The sequence below is a fragment of the Choloepus didactylus genome, chromosome 2, assembly GCF_015220235.1.
Source record: "Choloepus didactylus isolate mChoDid1 chromosome 2, mChoDid1.pri, whole genome shotgun sequence".
NCBI lineage: Eukaryota > Metazoa > Chordata > Mammalia > Pilosa > Megalonychidae > Choloepus > Choloepus didactylus.
The window spans coordinates 63952469-63972134 of record NC_051308.1 but is presented as its reverse complement, the minus strand read 5'-3'; the positions used below and the strand labels follow the sequence as shown (position 1 = coordinate 63972134).

General features: G+C 32.4%; 1 protein-coding gene across 2 annotated transcripts in view; it reads left to right on the top strand.

The window, feature by feature from the left end:
* Positions 1-211: 211 nt before the first annotated feature.
* The window catches only part of CFHR5 (complement factor H related 5), a 36829-nt gene continuing 17374 nt past the window's right edge, over positions 212-19666 (top strand). Inside the window, exons 1-8 of one of the 2 annotated variants that reach the window (XM_037825110.1) lie at positions 212-338; positions 3286-3480; positions 4434-4604; positions 10137-10319; positions 12017-12193; positions 14190-14366; positions 15480-15662; positions 15782-15961. In XM_037825110.1, the coding sequence (XP_037681038.1) occupies positions 272-338; positions 3286-3480; positions 4434-4604; positions 10137-10319; positions 12017-12193; positions 14190-14366; positions 15480-15662; positions 15782-15961 (1333 nt within the window). In that variant the 5' untranslated portion in view covers positions 212-271. The remainder of the gene's footprint in view (positions 339-3285; positions 3481-4433; positions 4605-10136; positions 10320-12016; positions 12194-14189; positions 14367-15479; positions 15663-15781; positions 15962-19666) is intronic. The other variant, XM_037825111.1, reaches the window with a different exon arrangement.

Genomic DNA, 19666 nt, shown 5'->3' with positions numbered 1-19666 from the left:
AATAATTATAACCACAAAGAAATTGCATAGTTAGTATTTTGTTCAAATAAATACCAAGTGATAAATTCAGAGTATCAATGTGAAATCCCTAATTAAAGAAAAAACTATTTAGTTACTTCATACAACTCTATGTGGACTTTGATATTTACAAAAGGATTTCACTGAACTAGCTTCCTGGTAGTCCACTGAAATTCAAAGTCATGCTCATAACCATTAATGAGAGTAGAATTCAAAGAAACACGATAAATCACTGGAGCATTTTTAGGTATTTATGATTAGGATGCTGCTCTTAATCAATGTCATTCTACTCTTATGGGTTTCCACAGTTGGGGGACAAGGTAAGTTGCAAACAGACCTGAATATTTAGTTTCTCTCTCAAATGTATGTGGGTTTGTGTGCATGTGTGTGTGTATAAGTACATTTTTATGAAAAAAATTGGTGATAAAATTCTGAATGAGGGATCAAAATATTAATATATTTAATTGAAATATCATCTACAATGCATTTAAATGGAAAACAGAATAAACTGGGTTTCCTCTATTCTCTGAGTTCCAAAGTGTGAATAGCCACCAAATACAGAATTTGGAGAAGAGGTAAATGATGAAAAAACATGCATCTAATGAAGGTCACAGGGTGAAATACCATGCATAAACTCTGCAATTCCCTGACTAGAAAAAACTTCCCAAGAAGTTTCAGACATCTTCAAAATGTTTGAAGGATTTTATTTTCATAGATTTGTTATAAAAGATTTTAAATATCTTTAAACTTAGATATTTCCCATTTAAATCTAATTATCATTTAACAAACGGTTATCTCTTAATAAAACAGTAGAGTATATCCTTATTTTTATATGTAAACCAGTGAAATGCCAATAAATAATTTGAGCTTCCTGGGCTCTTCAACAAAATTTGAAGGTTGAAGGAAATTTTACTTCTTCATTAAAACTATGACTACCTCTCATAATATTTTAAAACTGTCCCATCTTATTTAATGTTGAAATAAAAAAACCATCATAACCAAATGATTGCAATAAAACTCATTAAATATGAGTGTAAATGGAATTTGAATCACTGCACTTTACTGTTTAATTTCCGGAAAGTGTGTATTTTACTCTTTTGTTGCTTGATAATTCTTGCATATTATTGAAGTTTTATCTGCACAGTTTCTCTTCAGTCCTAGTACAGGAAGAAAATAGGAAAAAATAAAACACTTTCCTTTTAAGATCCACCCTTACAAAAGTTGCAGAACACTATTTCAATGAACTTGAAGCTCATTCTATTTTTTTCCCACTTTTACTAGTGAGTTATAATCATAGGAGAGCAGTTAACTGACAGGGAGAAAGTACTGCCTCTCCAATGACAGACATAGCTTAGTGTCAGTTAAAAATACAAAATTATCTGGTTAGCCAAGAGTTAGGGCAGTATCTTCACAGCATCCTCAATGAAGAACTATGTGTATGGGTATATTTTCTTTTACTACTTGTGTTCCTCTCATATATTGAGTGGTTTAAATTTCTGTTAGAGATGATACTAAAGGAGACATCTAAAGGGGAAAAAGCAGAATAAGGTAAGCGTAAAAGTGCAAAAGTAATGCATAGAATTTTGACAACCCCTATCTCAGAAAAAAATATTCAAGTTGCAGTCTAGACTCCTAGAAAAACTTCAGTGAAGCTCTTTCCAAAAGTTGTCTTGGTGTTAATTGACCTATAAGTTTGTATTGCACTTATGTTTAGGTGACTAATGAGGGACTGCTCCCCAAAACAAAACAAACAGGCTAAAATAACATTGGTATTAATTGAAAACTCTGCATGATTTCAGTAGTAAAATATTTGTTGAACAACATATTATACTTCATATAATAACTGCATCAAAGAAGCTGAAATAAAAAGAAAAGCTTAATCATGCCTCACTGCAACTTAGCATGTTCTAAGAGGAAAAAAGCATGTAAAAAGTAAGTAGATTGTAAGAACATAGGAAATAAAGTTTTGAGAGAATTTAGAAATAATATTCCCATTATTTTGAAACTGGCATTCATAGTTAGCACCATGCCTGATATATAATAGCTGCACCACAAATATTTGCTGAATATTGTAGAATGAGTTTTGAAGGATGGATAGAATGGAAATAATCGGATGATGGGAGAAAAGTTATCCTGGATTTCAAAGAATATGTGGTAACAAAGAATACGTAGGTACCAATGCATGGAAAGCAAGATCTATAATTTGACTGTAGCAAAACATATCTAAAAAAGTGTTATGGGAGGTGACACTGCCGGTGTACGAGAGGGTCTTTCCCCAAAAATCTCTCCAAAACTATCTAATGTCTAATGTCAGTTTTTAAACAGTTAAATAAGCAACTTCAGGTTTCACAAGATTAAATACAGGAATTAATATTGAATTAATAGTTTCAAATATTGTACAACATTGAACATTACCTGCAGCCATATGAAAAGCAGGAATTTCCCTGGTTAACTAGAGCTGAATTTCTGAAACCTAATCCTTAACAGCAATACTATATCGAGGAAATCACTTGAGCTAAAAAATGAACTTAACTGTTTTTCTCAAAAACAGAGTACAATGGTGTAATTATTTCACACATTTTCTAAGCTTTTAAAATATATTTTCAAATATAGTGTGTGTGTCTACACACATATGGATACACACATATTTAGCTCATTAGAATTTAACTGTAATGTTATCTTGATTGGGTGGTTCTTGTTGATTCTTTGCAGTCTCTAAATTGTTTATACAGGAATGTATTGATTTTATAACAAAATATTTTTAAATGATGGTATTAAAAAACACAAACGAAATTACCTCTCCATCATTTTACTATACTGGGGTAAAAATAGACAAAATAGAAATTCCTTGTGGAGATATCTGTGATTTTCATTCAGAAGAATAGAAATAGGAAGTTAATTGTGAGCTAAAGCATAGCCCTATCTCTCACGCCACTACCAGCACACTGCTTCTCCTTACTCTCTGCCTTCGTTCTTCAATGGTGGTATGAAGTTTTCTTCTTGAAGATACTGCAGCAGAGTTCATACATAACAGGACTCCGAAATGTAAAGTTAGTATCCACTGGGAATGGCTTCCTCCACTACTCCTGCACTCTTAGAGATCTATCCTTGTCCCTGACCAATTAGTACTTGGAAGGTATTTAAACTAGTGGTATAAAATAAGCTAAATGAAAGGAAAAAGTCATCAGTGAGATGATTAAAATATGATTTAACAGTTCACTAATGTAGACTATTATTTAATTGTTCATTTTGTTTTATTTTTCCCAGTGGGATTTTGTGGTTTTCCAGAAATAAAACATGGCAGTGTATTTGATCAAAAGAGATATAATCCATTTTTGCGAGTACCCATGGGACATTTTTTTTATTACTCCTGTGAATACAACTTTGTGTCTCCATCAAATTTCTTTTGGACTCGCATAAACTGCACAGAAGAAGGATGGTCACCGACACCAAAGTGTCTCAGTGAGTAAATGCCCAATCTTCAGATGCAGATGAATTATTCAGTGAGTGAAGAAGGTTGAGCCAAAAGAGATCACAGGATCTTCGCAGACAATTACAGGGACCAGAGAAGCCAGCAAAGATGACAGATGTAGTCTTTTTTGTGAACCTTTTCAGAAAACTAAACGAAGAATAAATATATGAAACGGTTTTGGATTATCTAGAAGTGCTCCATAAATTGAAATTTTTGTTTTAATAACTGAGGATTAATACTTTTGACTACAAATGTTTCTTTCCTAATATCAGTTTGGTAACAGCATGACCATATTTTTCCCCATGAAAGTTTTTACATACAGATTTTTTTTAATTTATCATTCTCATAATTATTTCAAGGATTATATTAAGTTTAGTATTTTCACTTTCATATTTCCATGAATCACTTATTTTGTCCTTAAAAATTGTATCTATATCAATTCTTCAATAAATATGGGAAGAAGACTCCGGTGAGTGTTGAAAGAAAAAAATCAATGGGAGGCAGAACTAATGAGTCACAAAGGAGCTGGTTCTTTCTCCTTCCATAAGACATATTTTGAGTTAATTCTCATAATAGATATATTAAGATAGTGTTTGTATCTAAAAGAGCTTTATTAAACATAAAATATTTTATTATAAAAACACAGACCAAAGGCATGGAATATTTATTTCCTTTCATATGTATGTTATATATATGAAATACATAATACATATATATGTATACATGTGAAAAATGCGTATTATATATTATGAATATATAATACATATACATATATTAGTATGACTTAACTTATAGGTTTTATTTATTTATTATGCTTGATTCCATTTTGGAAGTTTGTCGTTCTTTTGAAAATATTTAAAAATATTTTAAAATGCAATTTTACCCTACTTTTTTCTTTTTTACCACTTCCATGTTTTACATTAACTACCTTTTTGGTCCTTAGGACTGTGCTTTTTCCCTTTTGTGGAAAATGGTCATTCTGCATCTTCAGGACAAATACATCTGGAAGGTGATACTGTACAAATTAAGTGTGATCTGGGCTACAACCTTCAAAATAATGAGAGTACCATTTCATGTAAAGAAGGTGGCTGGTCCACCCCTCCCCAGTGCTTCAGTGAGTAAAATAACATCCTCTGAGATCTTGCTCTATTTTATGATTTCTTAAAGGAAATAAATCTATTGTCAAAGGTTAAATATAGCTTTTAACGGTTGCTTTTACTGACATTGTGCACTTGTTTTTAGTTCTAATTGTGTCTGAGTAGAAGTGCATATCTCTGGATAGAGAGCGTGCCTTCCTATGTAAATCAAATGTATATAATAAGTAGAAAAGTTACACAAGAATAGAGTGAAGCAGTTTGAAGATAGTACTTTTATAGTAAAGCAATACCCATTTACTTTACTTTATGTTTTAATGTTTACATTAAATTTATAAAGTCAGTTGGCAATAAATGATTACAAAGCTAAAGTATTAAAGTGAAAATAAGTCCAATACAAGTGAAAGTGTCTTATGATTAAGGCAATATTTTTTTGATACTGAGCCTTTATAGGTTAATATTAAATTCATATGATTGATTCACTAAGCAATCAGTTTCTATCTTTTTAAAAGTTTGGACTTCTAAGAGTTGGATTTATTGTGAATGGCTTAGAAATTAGACAACAGTTTCCTTTGTTTGTTTGTTAAACTGTGGTATAAATGATGCCATCTCCCAGACATGTCGAACTCTTGCAATTCTTTGTCTTAGACAGCCCCACAAAATTTCATCCAATGCTTACACAGTTTAGTATTAACCTAAGTTTCATGGAGATGCTTAAGCAAATTTCTAGGTCTCTTTCTCTACATTGCACCCTTCTCTGTTACTCTGTCTTATAAATTTTATTCACCTTAGCCTCACAATTCTGATATCTCTCTGCTCAACTGAGGGAGACCACAGGGCTTTGCTTGTATTCCCTTCCCTGCAAGACTGACTGGAAAATGCCTCTGCACCAAGATCAGGGGCAGTTGTAGTCTCGTGCTTTGGGATTTTGGGTTTTTGTTTTTCTTAATTATCTCAGTCATCACAATTCTGTGCTACCTGTCTTCCAGTTTTCTGGAAATATATTTTGTACAGTTTCTACCATTTTTTTTTTTCAGTGGGATGGTATGCTGATACCAGCTGTACTTCAGGAATTTGAAGTCTTTCAGCACTCTTTTTATTGCTGAATTTTTATGTTATCAAATAGTACACCACATCTTCCAATTTAAAAATTTAAATCTCTAAAAAATAGGAGTCTTCTTTAAACAGATTGAATTGCAATAGTTGTCCAGTTCCAGTTAGGTCAAAGACTCTATTAAAAATGGCTTAAAAACAACTAACCTTTGCAAAAAAGAAAAAAACAAATTTACTGACTTCATACCTCCAAAGTCCAATGGTTGAACAGGGTTCAGGGTTTGTGGACTCCAATTATGGTATAAATATTCCATTGTTCTCTCTATCTCTTGGACAAGCTCTCTTCATTTTGTGGTATGATTGCAATTGTCAGTCCAAGACTTGCTTTTTAGAAGCTTGCAAACTCAAGGGAAAAAAGAATATCTTCCTAAAACCTTTGCCAAGACATAATCATGGACAAATCTATTGGAGCTATTTGCATAATATATGCAATCCTGAATGAATCCTTGTGACCAGGGGAATGGAGAATTCTAATGGGCTGGGTTAAAGTCAGGGTGAGTAGGAGGAATCCCCACTTCAACCACATCAACTTTATATCCCATAGGGAAGGATATCCGACAGGACACAGGAAAAAAGTATGACAGTATGGTGGGAAGCAAATAAGGATATTTTCTTTAATAGTCAATAAAAGTCATAATTTGTGAATTTCACACTTTTACCAAGTGAATTTTTAATTCTAATTAATATACACGTCAATTGTTTTCTGAAGCCCCAAACTATTTTAAATAGAAAGTTTGACAGAAAATTCTTGTTTCCATCTTTTATAATTTCCATTATATTTCTAGTACCAAAAATTTTTCTATCGACTCATAATGCTCAGATTATACTTTTAAAGAAATTTATCAGAACTAGCAGAGAACAATATAAAGTTATACTGATATGGGCTAGGGAGCTCTGTTTTTAACATCCCTTTAGGGGAGGGGTGTTTTCAATACTCAACATACTACAATTAATTATACGTCTTATTCTTTTTTATTCTTAAATCACCATAAAATGGTCAATGGTAACCCCTACAAACTGGCTACTGTATATTTTGTAAGACTCCATTAGCCTGTGAATAATTCCATTGCTTTCTGGCACAAAAAAAGTATCCCAGGGTTAATTTTTTCTTGTTCTGCCCCAGAACTGGATTCACCCATATCTTTGTTGGTCCTAGTTCCTTTTAGTGAGTCATTACTCACCATTTAGATAGAAACTTGCCAGTATCAATCTGTTTCAAGTTTTAGCACATTTCATTTATTTGGACAAGCAATGCAATTTCTTCCTCTTCAATTTCTCATCAGGATATTATTTCCTTCCCTTTCTGCTTGTTTCTAAACATTCCCAAAACAGATAATGTACTGGGGTTACCAGAATAAAAAGAGGAAGTCAGAGTCTCCAAAGTAGAAGTATTCAACAGAACACTGTGTATCCAAGGTTTACTGGTGAACCAAGAAAACCAACTGTGGAGAGTCAGTGAAGTTTCAGGCCAACTGGACACCAGCACTGTTTCTCAGAAAGATTACCTCTGGGTCCATGAGTAAATGATTTCACTTATTTGAGCTATTGGTAGTCACCTGCAAAATGAGAATGTTATACCAGTAGGTTTCTTCTACTTCTATTTAGTTAACAATGAACATTTGAATGTTTGAAACATTGCATGTTTTTCTTTATTTAAATTCCTAAATTGTTTCTACATGTAAGTGAAAGGTCTTATTTTCTGCCAACTGTTTTAGATTTGTTGAAGAATATTTAGTGGAAAGTGTCTCTAAAAAAGGAGGAAAAGAGTAGCAACAGGGGAAAGAAGAAAGACTGGAAATGAAACTAGGGTAAGACATTTAGAAAGATGAACAATCAGTTAAGAGGAATAAGGAAGTACAGAAAGAATGAAAGATCTAGAACAAGTGCTCTAAACTTTGATATTTACACTTTTTTTTTTGCTCCCAAAAACAGGTTGTGGAGATGCTGATAAAATCATTAATCATTTCATTAATCATGATATATGTATTTAAATTTGTGGCAATATTTAGAACATTGAAAATAACACACTTTAAAAAAGTATTGGCCTTTCTCTTAAAGTTACTGCCTTAGAAAGAAGGCACATTTTTAAATAGTCATACATATCATAACTAATCAGCTCCATGCCTTTACTGAGATCTGCAAAAGTGAAGAAAATCATGTCTCACACTGTTTTCCTAGATTTAAAAAATCAATCTTGAAGAAAATCCTTTCATCATATCAAACGCCTCAAATTCCACCATGATTTGTTTACAGGAATAATCTATCTTTGGTTTCATTTTCCCAGCATAGCAATTTCACCACCAGTGTCAATAAGCAACACAAAACAATATTATCCTGTGTTCCAAAACAGGTACCTGCATATGGTGGGTTGCTCAAGTTATGCGATGGCATGCCCTGAAATGGTGTAGAACAAACCATGTGCAAAAACTCATTGCAGCCTCGATAGAACTATCAGTCTATTATATCCATCCATCAAGCAATATATATGCATAATATAATATATATAGATACAATGATTTTTCTCTTATAGTGATTTTCATAGTTTCAGCCAAACAATTATTTTATGAATATTTTTCTACTTTATGGACTACACATCAGTGTTACCAAGATGTGAGCCCACATTGAAAGGACTACATTTAACATTTTCTATAATTTGCTGCATCCTCTTTATACTAGAATTTATTATATTATTTGATAAAACAATGTTGCTGCTTATTTTATCATCAGATCCTAAGACTATAAGTGAAGTTACCTTTTGGCCTTTTTTTCAAACATTAAATATATATAGATATCTTTTTATCAGTTTTAAATACTATCTTTTTATTCCCAGTAATTAAAGATTAGGAGACCCATGTACCTACTCTGCCACTCTGTTTTCCTTTTTTGGGGGCACACAATTACATGTAACTTAAAAATATGTATGGAAAAAAATCTTTCAAATGAATAAAGCCTGAAATTCTGAAGTTTCTCCTGTTTCAATGAACATTCTTACAGGCTTCAAGTATCAAAATCATTTCTCAGCATAGCTTGCATATTCTTTGTTGAAAAAGTCAGAGATCAGTTTTGGTCATATGTAATGTCCATATGCTGATATGTTCATAGGCTATAATTAAATTGATACAGTAGTGAAAAACAAACATTAAAACACAAATTTATCTAACAATAGAACTCTACAAAATGGTGCTTTGCAAAAACTCTTGTTTGGTTTTGTATTGGTTTCCCACAACTACTGCAACAACTTACCACAAACTTGATGATCTAAAACAACACAATTTCTTCTCTTACAGATTATCTTATAAATTCAGTTCTGGGGGCCAGAAGTCAAAAGTTAGTTCCACTGGGCAAAAGTCAAGGTGTCAGTTGGGCAGTTTCCCCCCAGTGGTTCTAGGGAAGAATTTGTTTCCTTCTCTTCCAGCTTCTGGAGGCCACCAGTATTCCTGGCTTCGGGTCCCTTCCTCCATCTTCAGAGCCAGCAGTTTAGTGTCTTCAAGTATCTTTCTTTCCGTTGCTCTGCTTCTACCATCACATCGCCTTCTGTCTCACTCTGACTCCTCCTGCATCTCTCTTATAAAGAGCATTGTGATTGCATCAGACCCACTCAATCCAGAACAATCTTCCTTAACTTGATCACATCTACAAAGTCCCTTTGGTTATGTAAGGGTTACATTCACAGTTTTGGAGATAAAAACATAGGCATCTTTGGTGGACCATTATTCAACCTGCCACAGCTATTTACAGTAAAATGAACAGACATATTTACTTACAGAATCCTGCTATTTACTCTGACAACTAAAGGAATAGACAGTCTGCCAGATTAAAATCTCTGGCCTCAAGGAAACTATAGATGAGTTCCTTTTCCATATTCCCATTACACTCTATCTGCACTACTGGTTCCAAACCCCTAGAGTCAATTCTTTTACTATTTGCTATGTGCTATTTATTATTTGGTTCTCTAGACATGAATTCAGTGGCATTCTGGGTCTTTTGCAGCACCTAGTCTGAGACCCCCAAGGAGCTGAATGAATTCTCCAATTGCTAAGAAATTCAAACCAATGTGAAGACTTAATAAAGGTGTCAATTCATTGAGAATCTCCCAGAATGTTTTGCAGGAAATTATTAGTTTCCTGGGTTAGGTTTCCCTTGGACATGCAAAACTCTACTGGAAAGGGTTCTTTGCTCTTGTTTTTGAATTATTTATGATTTGCCTTATTCCATATAAAGTTGTCTACATTTTACACAGTTTCCCAGAACAGTTATTGCAGAAAGCTATTAACAGTTTATTTTTAATGCTATGAAAACTTGGATTGCCAGGAAAATTCAAGGTTGTTGTTTCCCTAGCATAAGGCTTCCTTTTTTTTCTTTTTATTGTCATATTCATTGACCGAGCATGAAAAATTTTAATAAACATCATATTTTCCTTGTGTTTTTATTTCTTTTAGAAAGATGCTTAAAATCAGATATTGTAGTTGAGAATGGGTTTGTTGTTGAAAAAGAATATGCTTATTCTTTACATAAAGAAACACAATATAAGTGTAAATCAGGATATTCAACAATTGATGGAAAGACAACAGGGACAATTCAATGTCTGCCAAATGGATGGTCAACTCAACCAACTTGCATTAGTAAGTAACTTTATACTTTATTAAGCAATTTCCTGAACATGTTAACATCAAAGTTTGCTTTCAACTATTATTTTCCTTTTTTTCAACTATTATTTTCCTGGACTTAGATGGTATCATATGAAATGATGGCAAACTCATTTTAAAATAAAATATATTAATAAAATTTCTAAATATTTTTCATTCCAAATTGATTTAACTTTTTGGACTATGTCTTTCTACTTCATAGGAGATCATTCCCTCATTGGGGTCCATTTATTTCCTTGAAGAAATGTCATTATTTAAAAAAAAAGAAGAAAAAAAGAAAAACTAATTAGTTTACAGAACTTCTGGCACAACTTTATTTATTTATTTAACTGTTTCAGTTTATTGACTTATTAGAAGTAAAAATAGCACAGTAAAATATGTTGCTTATAAAATTTTTCAGTGAATTTGATATATGAGCCAAGTAATGTAATAAGCAAGGAAATAGTTTTTCATTTTTTTAGTAATTATATCATGACAAGTTACCACTGGCTAGTCCTTTCGGATCATTTAAAAATGTGTAGTTAATTTAAATAAAAACTGATGTGTTTTAAAAGTTAAATTATGTGATAGGCTACTGCTAATCACAAAAATGTGTGACTCAAAATATAAAAATGAGGTTAAAAAACAACTTACATAAATTTTTAAGTAGGCAAAATTATTCTGTGGTGTTTGAAGTCAAGAAAGAGAGGTAGTGATTAGAAGGGGTCATGGGAGGCTTTGAGAATGTAGTTAATATTCTATTATTTTACCTGGGTGGTGGTTACATAGGTGTGCTTATTTTGTGATAATTTAACTATTCACCTGTGATTTGTAAACTCTTCTACATGTATTTTATGCTTCAATACATTTTTTAAAATACACAGTTGGGAGACAATGCTCCATAAATATTTTCACATTTCTGCTTAGTTCAGGCTTTCTGAGCAAACAACATGGACAGACATGGTTAAAGAATAATTAAATAGCAAACATACTTTGGAAGTTAGTATACAGCTCCAACAAGATTAAGAGATTTATCTCCCTGGAGCCATGTGTTCATCTTCCAGGGTAGTAAAAGCCTAGAGACCTTCCTTGCCCCTTCACAGAAAAGATTTGTTTTACATTCCAGAGTGAAGGTCTCCAGGCCATTGTGCCAGCCACCCTATATAAGGGCCAAGTCTCATAATTTGGCAGTTCCGCTCCTGTGGTGCAAAGCCACTGCAGAGCAAGATATCAGGCTCTCACTGCATCTGATGGATTAGGGACTGGGGCTCAGAAAACCAGAACTAAGATGCTCTGTGAGTTATAAACTGTCCTCTGATCTAAAGACCTTGTGTTTCCTGTCAGGATATAAATATATATGTATGTATGTATTCATGTATGTGTGTGTGTATTTATATATACATACATACACATATATATCCAAACTAGTATTTATTACACTACTATTAGTGTATATTGTGTGCTAGATAGACAGAACTCTGTAACTATATAAATATATGTTTATATATAAAACACATTGCATTTTATTCAGGAGTTGGTGTATGCTGAAAATGTACATAAAATATTTACTAACTTAGTATGATTTTTCTAAGATGTATTTTGTTTGCTAAAACCTAATGATTGTTAGAGGTTTTTGTCTGCTTGTGCCTTGGGAAAACATTAGAAATAAAATCTTGATTTTTAATATACCATAGAGTCTTGTGTTATGCCAGCATTTGTTAATGCCAGAAAGAAAAGCAATGCCATATGGTTTAAGCTCAATGACAAGTTGGACTATGAATGCAGTGATGGCTATGTAAGCAGAGATGGAAACACCTCAGGCTCCATAGTATGTGGAGAAAACGGCTGGCCCCACTTACCCACATGCTATGGTAAATATTTTTTTCTTTTGGAAGACAAAATAATTCTGAATGTATTTCTTTGTGTGTGTGCTTTAAGCAGTGATGTTTCCTAAGGAACAAGAGTCAAAATTCAAGATGTCCCAAAAAGCTTTAGAGCCAAAGGTAAATATCAATATAATAACCTAGATTTGACAAGCATTTAGCACTTTCAAAACAAGGTTGCTTATATGACATACATATCATATTTATAACTAAATGAAAGCTATTTAAAAGGTATCTTGAATTCCAACTGCCAGTTAATCAAAACTAAGCATACATCACTGAAGTTATGGTTTGTTACAACTTCTTCAGCAACTTTAGATATTTTGCTCCGTGATCTTCTCGTTGTACTATAAACTGTATAGTCAGAGTCTTGGTTTTAAAAGTGGCTCAAAATGCTTTCTGATCCTGCCAAATCATACCCTACCTTAACAATAGCAGCATGTTTCATTTCAACTGCATTAATTTCCTATTGCTGCTCTAACAAATTACTACAAAGTTAATAGCTTAAAACAATACAAAGTTATTATTTACAGTTTGGAAGGACAGAAGTCCTAAATTCAAGGTATTCAAGTGGTGTGTTCCTTCTGGAGGCTCTGAGAGATAATCTGTGACCTTGCCTTTTCCAGGTTCTAGAAGCCACCAACATATCTGGTTGAGAGTTGTGGTCTTTTCCTCAAATCACTTTGCCTTCTGCTTCTCTTTTCACATCTTTTACTCTTGATTCTGATGCTCTCAAAGTAGATCCAAACAAAGGACCTTTGTGATTATATTGGGTCCACTCAGATAATTCAAGATAATATCTCCATCCCAAGGTCCTTAACGTAATCACAAAGTCTGTTTTGCCATGCAAGGTAACTTATTCACGGATTTCAGGGATTAGGAAGTGTATATCACTGGGGACCATTATTTGGTCTACACCATCATATAATAACTATATATGGATAAAAGAGTTGGAAAACTCTACATCAGCCAAGGTCAATCATTTTCAACAGTATTTTTTTAAGAATTGGATGAGAAAACAATTTAAACAACCAAAAAAGAATTCTCATGCAAAATATTAGAATACAAAACAGGGATAAAGAGGTGCAAATTTTAAAGGTAAGTTATGTTCCAGTGAGATCTGTTCAAATAAACTGATATTAAACCATTAAATGAATAATAATATATGGAGCTAGCTAGTTTAAGTAATAATTTTGAGATTATTTTAACTGTATTATCTTGTGATACATGCTTGATTTGTTGTGAGTATTCTTTTTATTTTGAGGGTCTTTTATATATTTTCACATATGAATTTCAATAATTTTATAAACTTACAATGATAAATTACGTGAGAAAAATATACATATGCTTATGCATATCCACTTCTAATTGTATCAGAAGATATTCATAATGTATTAGTTTTTATGAACATATTAGTAACACTGTTGAACATAGTGCAAAGATTCAGAAAACCTTGAATACAATTAGGCATGTGTTTTTTAAAAAAGTCTCTGATATTTATTTCCTCATTCGTAAAAGGAAGAATAATTTGCTTTTAATGTTCCCTCCAACTTAAAATTTATTGGATATATCTTGCTTGGGTGTTCCAGACAATCTAATTTTTAAACATTACTACCATATTTATGAAAAATTTAATTAAATTTGATGCATTTTAATTTCTTCATTTGAAGAATGATTTTCTTGTGTGACAAACTCATATTCTATTTTAAAAACAAATAATTAATAAAAGTTGATCCAAATTAAATAATTTTCCTTTACAAATAACATCTCAGGACTTACCTATTACAATCCTGAAGAGATTCTGATACAAAGTTATTGGGAGTAAATAATAAATTTATGTTTTTTGAAAGTAAGAATGTATTTCATGCCCCTCTGTATATATGCAGCCCTCTGCATTTTATTTCTGTATATCATACATTAAATTTATTTTTGCAATGAAAATTTCATATTTACATATGTTCATTTACTTTAATTTCATTTTTAGAAATAGAATGTCCTGTTCCACTTTTAGAAGAAAATGTAAATGCCCATCCAAAACAAGAAAAATACAGAGTTGGAGATGTGTTGAAATTTTCCTGCAGACAAAGACTTATAAGAGTTGGACCAGATTCAATTCAGTGCTACCAATTTGGATGGTCACCTAATTTTCCAACATGCAAAGGTCAATATTTATTTTATAATTGATGGAACAAGAATTAAATTTTTATATTAATGGCTAGGTATTACATCTATAATCTGATACAATGCAAACATTGGCAAGGATAGTATTTTAACCGGTAATGTGGAGGGATACATATGGTCCTTAGTAATTGAGTCACATTAATCATTCAAGTTTCCTAAATCAAGAAATAATTCTACCTCTATGTTCTGAAATATGTAATGGGATTTTATAGATCAAATATGGTAACTGGGATTGAGAGGCATCAGTTTTGTCCCCTGACCAGTATCAATAAAAATGTTAAACTTTTTAAAAAAGACTGTAGGGACCTTATCATATTTTATTAAATAATTGAGTCATCACATATATGGGTTATTCAATATAAAAGAATGATGATTTGTTATTTGCTTCAGATAACACTATTTTCATCAAATTTTTTGAACAAATGATTTTATTTATCTCTAGACATTAATAAAAAATATAATTATACTTTGTATATCATACCACATATTTGATAATTTAACATTTATGTAATATGTAGATTATTGAACATATTTTTAAATCTTCAAGAGTACAACTAATATCCTGGTTATAATAAACAACCTATAAAATATTTGGAAAGGGGCAATCAGGATATTTTATTATATAAAGGTAGTAAGAGTATACTGAGAAATTATTGTTAATTTGGTGAAATGTAATAAAATATTTTGTACATAGAGGTAAGTGCCCTTATGTATTAGAAAGCCATTCTGAAGAATTTAGGAGTGAAATCTCACCATGTTTATCATTTACTTTAAATTACTTCACAAAAGATTAAGTAAAGCAAAAGTCAAAATATCAACAATTTTTATATTTAAGGTAATCAGTATATCAATGTTCATTATGCATACTCTTTTTTTGTGTGTGTTAGTTTAAAATTGTCCATAACAAAGTCAGTGTTTGAGGAAAAGAATAGTCAATACACTATGTACATTTTAAAAAATAGACCTTAAAAAATAGGCATGTTGTATAAATGTGATTTAATTCTAGGTCTAACAAAATGGGCAACCCCACATTTTGTTAGTTTTATAATTTTAAGACCATTTTACCATTATTTACCCAGTTTCTCTATAATAGGGCAAGTGCAGTCATGTGGTCCACCTCCTGAACTCCCCAATGGTCAAGTTAAGTTGATAAGGAAGGAAGAATATGAACACAGTGAAGTGGTGGAATACGATTGTAACCCCACTTTCCTAATGAAAGGACCTAAGAAAATACAATGTATGGATGGAGAATGGACAACTTTGCCCACTTGTATTGGTAACTCCATATTAATATTCAAACATGAACAGCTACTTTTACTTTGTACTTATGAATAAATATATAGGTAAATGGTTTTAAAACATTTTAAAGATAATTTTTTAATTGAATTTCTCTAGAACAAGTGAAAACATGTGGAGATACACCTCAACTCAACCATGGCTATGTCCCAACCTCTGTTCCTCCCTATCGCCATGGAGATTCACTGGAGTTGAATTGCTCAAATGCATATACAATGATAGGAAATAAAATAATTACCTGTATTAGTGGAACATGGACTCAGCTTCCTAACTGTGTTGGTGAGAATGCACTTCTCAATTTGATATTTGATGGTTTATGACTTTTTAAATGAATAAATATATTTGTACCAGCATATGCTGGTGCCCATCAGGCATTAAGTTGTTCAGATTAAGAAATGTATTAAGACAAAATAATATTTGATCTTAATAAACTAAGCTGTGAAGGATTTCCTTTGGCCTAGGAGGACTGTGAAAAATTACCAAGACACTAAGGGTGCTGTGAACAAAGAAAGATTTGGAAACTGCTTTAGGATAATCCCAGACTGCCTTTTCCAGATCTATACAACTCCCCCATCACTGTGTAATGGAGCTATACCAGAACTGATTTTCCTTATTTCCTGGACAAGCCATGTTCTTTTAAACCCCTATGCCTTGTCTTGTGCCTGGCTCACTTCCTGGAATGTCTTTCTGCATTTTTAATTACATGTGAATCTTCTATTCAGGATTCAATTCAGAGTTAACTGCTGTCTGAAACATTTCTTAGTTCATTTTCAACAGCCCACAGCCCCATCTCAAAACTCCAGTAGAATATATTCGCTTTGCTGTGCTATCTGTATATACATTTATTATATCACTTATCACATTCTCTTGTAGTGAATAGGTAATCTTTATTCCCGTTTAGACTGTATCAGGATACCAGGGTCTGTTTATATGGAGCAATGCCCATTTCAGTGCCTTAAGATTTAGAACATTAACATTTCTTTGTCAGTAACTCTTTCTGGAATTATTTTCAGTTGCCATTCCATAGGCTACTCAACTAGGGCTTGGTGCATTTGGTGCCAGTTTTCTTCTTTGTCTCACATTTGCAAACTATACTTTCTGTTGATCATAAGGCTTTGTTGTATGGGTAGTCTATACAGGCTTTCCATCACCTTTTAGGTGAACTAATGTCTCTCAATCTGTCCCCATGTCTCTTCCTCAGCCAAAATCAGTTCTAGACCCATAGAAGTTCTAGATAAGAAGACATAGTGAGGTCCTTTGATTAAGTTGTATTTAAAAAATTGGGAAATGCCGAGAAAAATAAAGAGAATGCTACAAAATGCCCATGATCTCATTATCCAGATTGATAATTTTAATGTCATTTGCTTCAACTATCTAATTTTAGTAATATAATAAATCATTGAAATAAAAACACCAAAGAAAAACATTGAAATATCCATTTCCCTCTCTATGCATAAAAGCCAATACTAATTATGTGTAGAAATTGAACACTACACTTTACATTTTAGTTTCCCATGTGCACACATGCATCCATGAAAACAAAATAGTAGGAAGTGATTTATAAGCTTTCAGTAAAAATTTACAAAAGAAACTCATCATCTATTCATTGACATGCAAAGCGCTATTTCCTTCAGCATTATAATTTTTGCTGTGTTGTAGACAACCTAAGAAAGCACATTTTAAAATTTCATTACCCTATTGATAATGTGTATTATTTATTTTTGTCCTGCTATATAAACATGCTTGTGGTGTTTCCTAGAGTTTATCCTTAGAAGTGGAATTACTGGGTCCTAAGGATAGTCAGTTACAATTTTATAAGGTGCTGCCAAAAATACAAAGATTTCACCCCTCTCTCCGCCACCATTTGATATTTTAATATTTTTGAATTGCTACCAGTCTGATAGGTTAAAACCATTGTTTCATATTTATTTAATTTGCTTTTTTCCTGAGTAAAAAGGATATTGAGATTTCAGTACAAATAGCTATTGGCAGCTAGGATTTTCTTTTCTGTTCAATGAACATTTTTCTGTTATTTTTGTATTAATTGATTTTAAGGTATTCTTGAGTTTTAAATTGAATCCTTTCTTATTTGCATAGCAAATATTTTAAATTATATTTTGCTTTAATATCATGTTTTTATGATGTCACTTTTATTCAGAAGGTTTTGTTGTAGACCTATTTATAAATCTTTCTTTTATGTGTGCTTCTATATGAATGTCTTGTTTAGGAATCCCTTCATTTTTTAATTGCATAAAGAAATTCTCTTTTTAAGTCATTATGGTTTTGCTACCAATAGCTATTTCTTTAATCTCTCAGAGTTATCTGTGTATTAGAGGGCCTTTTTTTTTCTCCTTATGGAAAACTGTATCAACACCATTTATTGACTTGTCTGTCCTATTTCTACCAATATTTAATTCTCCATATGCCATTTGCTAACATCCTATTTATAAATATATCTATTTCTGGATTATATGTTCTAGTCCCTTAGTTTATCCATCTATTTCATTCTTGTACTAATATGACAAAATTGTTATGACATTTTTGTAATCCTTATTACTTATTAGGATTACCGTGGTGCTTTAAAATGTCCTAATACATTTGTATTTTAAAATCAAGTTCCATGATAGTTACAATTTAATTTTAATTGGGGTTGTCAAAATTTATAAATTTGGCTAGAATTAGAATTTTGCTGATATTGAACCTTTCACTGATACTGAAACTTCCTCCCATAAGTATAATACATCTATCTATTTATTCAGGTCTTATATTATGCTTTTCTATGTGGTTTTGTAAATTTCTCATTGAAATTATTTTACGTAGATTTTCAACAAAGTTTCTTTGGGACTAAATTAATATAATGAATGAGATCTTTTATTAATTTATAAATCTGAATAGTTCATACAGTCTATATATAAGAATATACTTTAGTGGTGTATAGCGATTTTATTTCCAGCAAACTTGCTAAATTCTTGTATTCATTCTAATATTGAATCTGGATATTTTATTTCTACAAATGTAATTTAATTTCTCTTATTTCATTGCTTTACCTCAGTTTTTACCTCTGCAAGATTCAGGAACAATAACTAGAATAATAATCATGGGCCCTGAATTCTATTCAGTTCTGGTGTTTATCGTCTCCCCTCAGGAACTAGGTCTTATCCTTGCTCTTTCTGTCCCCATGATTGTCTTAACTCCCTTCCAAATTTTCTGATTAGCTTGTCTGTGTATTTTCTCCATATTGTCTGTGTATTTTCTCCATAGAAGTAGTGAAATCCATTCCAGGTTTTTTTATCAGTCCATAAGGCTTGGTGCTCTGCTTCTTAATTTGAATTCTAGCAGAACTGGGCATAAGTATTTGCAAGGATTTTTGGTCTCCTTTGTCTTAACTCCAGCAACCTCAATAAATTAAAGCCATTAATCTTAAGCTTTAGACTAGCAGACTCTCCAGAATATAGAGGAGACAGCCCTGAACTACCCTGTCGCCTTTATCTCCTGGACTTTCAGAATATCAACTGATCCACGCACTTCTGGGGATGGATACTATATCTTTTGCACCTCCTTTGGGGATGGCAGATGCCTGGTCACTGGCCATCAGTGATGAACTACTGGGAGGAGATGTCTTCCACCTTCATGGAGGCACAGGCTCCATTAGAGGAAGGCATAGGTTGTGTACATTAATAATCACCAACATGGGGACAGGGAAGCACAGACACCCCAACCACTTAGCACCAAACATGGTAAATTTAAAATAGGATTTGTTGGAGAAAATCCCTCATAACCAGAGAAGCAGCAGAGCACACATGATGCTCCAGCTCTCATTATCCCATCCTTTGACACACCAAGGAAAGGGGTCCACAATGGTCTACATCTTTATGGAAGAAATGGTACAGATCTAGCAATGAAAGCTCCCCAGACATAGAAGGGGCCTGTTAAAGTTCATGTTCTGAAGCTCAATAGTGTTATCAGTGGGTTCTTCCCTTGGAT